General features: G+C 61.7%; 1 protein-coding gene across 1 annotated transcript; it reads right to left on the bottom strand.

Moving 5' to 3' along the window:
• Positions 1–999: 999 nt before the first annotated feature.
• HSPB1 (heat shock protein family B (small) member 1) lies at positions 1,000–2,794 on the bottom strand. The gene is made up of 3 exons (XM_079325252.1): positions 2,333–2,794; positions 1,552–1,615; positions 1,000–1,338 (listed from the first exon to the last, which is right to left on the bottom strand). The coding sequence occupies exons 1-3, from the start codon at positions 2,691–2,693 to the stop codon at positions 1,179–1,181; spliced, it is 585 nt and encodes a 194-aa protein (XP_079181378.1). The 5' UTR covers positions 2,694–2,794; the 3' UTR covers positions 1,000–1,178.
• Between the last annotated feature and the right edge of the window lie 3,298 nt (positions 2,795–6,092).

The following is a 6,092-nucleotide window of genomic DNA, read 5'->3' as shown; positions in this document are numbered from 1 at the left end:
AGGGGGTGGGGCAGGGGGCACGTGGAGCCCCCCGAGCTCGGAGAGGCCTCGCAGCTGCAGGATTCCTCCCGGGTCACCGTCTGCCTGCGGGATGACTCAGGGGGGATTAGTGGGATTTGATGGATCAGGGAACATCGGGGGACATGGGCCTGACCTCGGCCATGTAGGGCCAGTCCTGCCCAGGGCCCCGGGGGCATGGAGGGCACAGGGGACACGGGGCCAGCCAGGGCCAAAGGGCACCGGGACCACAAACCCCCCTTCACCCTCCAGGTTTTACCCCCCTGGGCTGAACCCCCAACCCAGCCCCTCAGACAATGGGGTGGAAAGAAGAGGAAGCACAGGGGGGCAGGACTGGGGCTCAAGGGGCTGCACTGCTGGGGTGGCTTCTTGCCCATGAAGCCCCTATTTGCCTTCTGACCCGAAGGGGGTGTTTGTGTACTTGTTTTTCAGGGATGTAGCATCCCAGGATGGTGACACTGGGATGAGGAGACCCCAAATATTCTGATAGGGCATGTGGAGACCCTGAGCGTGGGAGAGGAGGGATGAGGAGACTCACTGTTCTGAGATCTGGGACTGGAGACATCTGGGATGAAGGAGACCCAGACTGTGGAAAACTGGGATGCTGAACCAGGGATTTTGGAGACCTGGCGTGTGAACACCAGAGATGCTGGAAATTTGGGATGTAAACCCCCAGAATGCTGGAGGTGGATATGGAGAGCTGAGATGTAGGAGACCTAGGTGTGGGAGATCCAGGTGTAAAGTTCTGGGACATTGACCCCAGGATGCTGAGCCCAGGTTGTGAAGACTCGGGATGAGAACACCTGGGATGAGAACACCTGGGCTGTGGAGCCCTGGGTTACAGACCCCAGGTGCTGGGCAGGGCTCGGACAGTCTCCTGCTGCCCCTCTGGCCCCAGGCAGCCCCGTCCCGATGCTCTGGTCCCGGTGCAGCTCCCGGCAGGAATGGTGCTGCCGGGAGCAGACACAGCACAAGGACAGGTTTCTTTCACCAGCTTTTATTCCGGCTGATTCTGTCGTTTCCTTCACATTTATTCAAGGCACTCAGTGGCAGGGCGAGTACAAAATCAACAGTAAAAAGGGGGTGGGTGTGAGGGGACAGCTGGGGGCGGGGGGGCAGCGGCGGCTTCTCCTCTTCCTCCTCCTCCTCCTCGGTGCCGCCTACTTCTTGGCCGGCTCCTTGGCTTGGCTCTCCACGGTGACGGGGATGGTGATTTCGGCAGACTGGATGGCAGGTTTGGGCAGGGGGGCCTCCACCGTCAGCATTCCATCGGGAGACAGCGAGGACCGCACGGCCGTGGCTTCAACACCAGGGGGAAGGCTGGGAAGGAAGGGGAGGGGGAGGTAAGGGGGGCAGAACCAACCCAGGGGATGCAAATCTCAGCCCCAAATTGCTGCTTCTCCCACTCCCAGCCTGGCTGAGCAGCATTCCCGGTTTGGTCAGTGGGATTTGGAGGGAGTGGGTGGGTAGGAAAATGTCCCCAAAGACATCAGGGGGCTGCATCAGGTGTCTCCCCTCCTCCCTGGTACTTACGTGTATTTTCGGGTGAAGCACCTGGAGATGAAGCCGTGTTCATCCTGCTTCTCCTCGTGCTTGCCTGGAAAGAAACAAAACCACTCGATGGTTGGAAGGGACTGGCTGGGTGGGAACCTTCCTGCCCCACCCCAACACTTGTGAGGGGCTGATTCTGCCCATCCTGGGGCTTTTGCCATTATATCAGCCTGGAGCAACATGGGGGGATCAGGGTCTGCAGGGCCACTCCGGGTGCATCCCCCAAATTTAAGCAGAGGAAAGTGCCCCGCAGCAGTGCCAGGAGCTCGAGGTGGCCAAAAGGGCCCAACAGTGACCAGCAGGTCCCAGATCCTGCAGGGCTGGAGACTGAGCACCCCCCTCTCCCTGGGGCTGCACCCCAAATTCATCTGGCTGGGGAATTGTCCCCATTCCTTGCAGGCCCCCCTCACCCAGCAGGAAGCACATCCTGGCCTCGTGCCACAGATCTGGGTTTTGTCACGGCATCCAGGGCACTGTGGGGGACTGCAGGGGCTTGTGACACCCCACGTCACCCCGGGACCCTCTGTGGCTCCAGCCAGGGGTCTCTCCCCGTGTCCCAAGGGGTCAATGCATGGAGCTGGGGGATCTCTGCACCTGAGTGCACCCTGAGACTGAGCTGTAGTGCTGGGCCTTCCTCTGTGCCTTGATTTTCTCTTTCCCTTTCCCTTTTTCCTCTCCTCTCCTCTATCTCTTGCTTTTCCTCTTCTCACTTCCCATCCCTTATCCCACCCTTTCCCATGCCGGGACACCCCGCAGCACCCACCGGTGATCTCCACGATATTATCCTTGGTCTTGACCACCAGCTCCTCAGGTGCGAAGTGGTTGACATCCAGGGTGACCTTCCAGCTGTCGGCGGTCTGGCGGATCTCGGAGATGCCGCTGCTGAGCTGGCGGCTCAGCGCCTGCCCGAAGGGCGAGCCGGGCGCGGGCATCAGCGCGCTCTCCCGGGGCAGCAGGCGGAAATATCCCGGCCAGGCGCTGCCGCTGGGCCACTTGTACCAATCCTCGGGGATGTGGGGCATCCCGAAGGACTGGTCGAAGAGGCGGCTGCCATGGTACCAGTCGCGGAAGGGGTCCCAGCTGGGGCTGCGCAGGAAGGTGAAGGGGACGCGGCGCTCGGCCATGGCGTGCGGGGCTGCCGGGGGGGCGGCGGCCGCGCCTTATGAAGAGGGCCCGGGGTTATTTTTAGCCGGGCTGTTCAGCTGGCTATTAATGGAAATTGCGGCAGCCCCGGGGAAGGGACGAGAAATTTGCCCGGGGTTGGGGCGGCCACACGCAGCCGCAGTGGGTGGGTGCGCGGCAGCCTCGGGGCCCCCCTGCCAGGGAAATGTCCATCCTCCTCTCATCGGGAGAGGCTCGGCCTGCTTGGGAGTGATGGATGGCCCTTGGAGCGGCTCCCGGACTCTCCCTCCTGCCTGCCCGGAAAACAATCCCCGGGATGCGGCCCCGTGCAGCGTGAGAAGGGGCTGGGGCTGGGCCAGCACCTCGGGAATGGCGAGATGAGTCAGTGCAGGAGGGCTGGAGTGGCCCTGCACTGCGTCACCGCCAGCCAGAAGGTTCCAGAGCCCCCCAGCCCCTGCTCACCCATCAGCCAGAAGGTTCCAGAGCCCCCCAGCCCCTGCTCACCCATCAGCCAGAAGGTTCCAGAGCCCCCCAGCCTCTTCTCACCCATCAGCCAGAAGGTTCTGGAGCCCCCCAGCCCCTTCTCACCCATCAGCCAGAAGGTTCTGGAGCCCCCCAGCCCCTTCTCAGCCATCAGCCAGAAGGTTCTGGAACCCCCCAGCCCTCTGGCACTCTCCAGTGGCTCCAGTGCTCAGCACCGTGGTAGGAAACCCCAGCACCAAGCTGGGCTGCTCCAGTCCCCATGGATGGGGATCCCTGAGGCCCTTGGGGTTGGTGACCTGCAGGACCTGATGGGAGCCAGTGGAAATGGGGGGTTGATGGTGATAATGAGGTTAGGGGGGCTTTGGGGGGGCAGAGGAACTGGAGGGGACTGGGGGGCTGGAAGGGGCAGAATCCTCTCATCCAACAAGTCTCTCCACACAGCTGGCACCCAGGAAGGGATTCCCATCTGGGGCCAGACCCCAAGCTCCCATCCTGGGAAGGGCTGTTTTCCAGCCCAGCAAGCCCAGGAGCTCTGGGACCCCAACACCTCTGCCCAGTTCCCCTCTGCCCCCAGATTTGCCTTGGATTTAACAGGAGGTGGGTGGCAGCTGATCCCTGACACACTCAGCGCATGAATTAGTGACTTCCAGGAGTGTGGGGGTAATGCAGCAGCGGGAAATTTGGGGGTGTCCTTTACTGGGGCAGAGCCCAGTGCTGATTCTGTCATGGCAGTGAGGGGGAAGGGGCTGTGGGGAGGTGAGTGAGCCATGTGGGGCTGGGGGCTGCATCCTGTGGGGGCTGTGGCAGGCGAGGGAGGGGAGGGAACTGGGGGAAGACGGGGCACTGCAGAGGGGAGGGAGTGGGAGGGATGCAGGGAAACGAGAGGGGTGTGGGAGGGAGGGGAGAGATGCAGGCAGGGATGCAAGGAGGGATGCAGGAAAATGGAAGGGATCCAGGGAAGGATGCAGAGGAAGGTGTAGGGAGGGATGCTGGGTGGGAGGGGAGGGATCAGAGAAGGGATGCAGGGAAGAATGGAAGGGTTGCAGGTGGAAATGCAGGAAGGAATGCAGGGGAGTGGGAGGAATGAGAACAGGCAGGAACGCAGGGAGGAGCAGGGAAGGACAGGAGGGATCAGGAGAGGGATGTGAGAGGTGGAATGGATGGGAGAGATGCAGGCAAATGGGAGGGATGCCGGGATGCGGGAGAGAGGGGAGGGATGCAGGGATGCAGATAAGGATGCCGGGAGGGATGCAGGATGGATGGATGGGAGCTGGCAGGCAAGTGGGAGTGACGCAGGGAAGGATGCAGGGAGCCAGGAGCACTGAGCAGCCAGGGAGGATGCAGAGGGTTCCACACACACACAGCAGGATCCTCGGTGGGATCAGACACAAAACCCACGGAGCTGCTCCACATGGAGCCAGAGGGAAGAGCAGGATGGATCCGCAGGGAGCCGGATGGAGGGAGCAGGATAACCCTGCCGTGCTCCCGGCAGGAAGAAACCTCTCGGTGCCCAGCAGAGTCATTTACAATATATACTGTATATTTATTATAATTGCACCAGCTCACGGCATCTACAGCTGTACTCACAACCCAGAGAGAGAGCGCACGCGCGACAGGAAAATACTGAAGTATTTCTACAGAGTATTTGTTCCAGTTGGCTCCCTCCGCGGCAGGAGACAGAGACTGTAAAAGAGGAAGACTGGAATTTTTCCCTGATGTGCTGGCTGGTCCGCGGCGCCGCTGCAGTCGGGTCTCGGGTTTTTGGGAGCCGCGGCCCCACGGGGGCTGCAGGGTGGGGCTGCGGCCACTGGGGAAATCCCCGCTGCTGGCTTGGGTTCGGGTGTTCTCAGGGGATTCCCCATATCCCAGCAGGGTTGGGGGTCCAGAGCAGTCTGAGCTTCCCGTGGGATGAAGGAGGGGACGGGGGCTGTGGGGCAGCAGCTGGAATTGCTGGGATGGTTTTCGGAGCGCGTGGCTCAGGGTTTGTAGGGATGCTGGGGGAGCTCATCCTCCATCTCCCCAGGCTCCAGGAGAGCAGGACCCTTTGTCTCCTCCTCCTGCCACAGTCGCATCCAGATCTGCCACCCTGCCCAGGGCTGGCACATGGGGACGAGCTCCACCATGGAGTGCCACGAGTGTGTCCCCTCCTCACCTGTTCACCCCATTTCCAACACCTTTGCTTGTTCAGGTGCCTGGCACCCATCACTGCCCAGCTCCTGGGATTTTTGTCCAAGGGCTGGTGAATCCTCAGCCTCTGGCTGAGCCTGGACGTGCCAGGTTTGGGAGGCCGACCCTGAAGTGTCCCTTCACTCCCATCTCTGCCCTCCCGGGTCCTCTGGTTCATCAGGCCACGGCTAACGAGGCTGAGCTGGACTCCAAAGGATCCTCCCGATCCCGGCTGGCTGGAAACCAGCGCAAGCGGGACCAAAGCCTGGCTTTACATCCGGGGCCAGCGGGTTAATGCGGGCAGCTGCTCTCCCACCCAGGGCGGCTCATCCCCATTGTCCGTCTCCAGCCGGCCGGAAAACGCGGGGCTACCGGGATTAAACACCGACCGCCCGGGGGCCACCACTGCCCTCAGCGCCTGGGGGGCTTTTTTTTTTTTTTTTTTTTTTTTTGGGAAATCAGCAAAATCCTGCAAAAGCCGGGCTGCGAGCCAAGCCCGGGACCCTCCTGCCTCTCTCTTCCCATAATTCAGTTTAAAAAGCAGCCATTTTTCCCCAGAACAGGAGGGGACTGGGGGCTGGAGGCCCAGAGGTGGGACAGGCCATGACAGGGGGGCTGGATGCATCCCCAGGAAGGGAAACCCCTGCCCAGCCCCAGGCCCTGCAGCTCCCTCCTCCAGGGGGTGACAGCTCGGTGCCCCCAAACTGGGTGGGGTGGGTTCGGCTCCTGAGCTGGGACGAGCAGCTTTTCCC

This window comes from Erithacus rubecula (genome assembly GCF_903797595.1).
Source record: "Erithacus rubecula genome assembly, chromosome: 22".
Lineage (NCBI taxonomy): Eukaryota > Metazoa > Chordata > Aves > Passeriformes > Muscicapidae > Erithacus > Erithacus rubecula.
This window is presented reverse-complemented; position numbering and strand designations above follow the sequence as displayed.

Coding starts and splice junctions, on each gene's coding strand:
- HSPB1 (XM_079325252.1), bottom strand. CDS start 2,693: ATGGCCGAGCGCCGCGTCCCCTTCACCTTCCTGCGCAGCCCCAGCTGG. Junction 1,616..2,332: donor TAATATCGTGGAGATCACCG/GTGGGTGCTGCG, acceptor GTTTCTTTCCAG/GCAAGCACGAGGAGAAGCAG. Junction 1,339..1,551: donor TGCTTCACCCGAAAATACAC/GTAAGTACCAGG, acceptor CTTCCTTCCCAG/CCTTCCCCCTGGTGTTGAAG.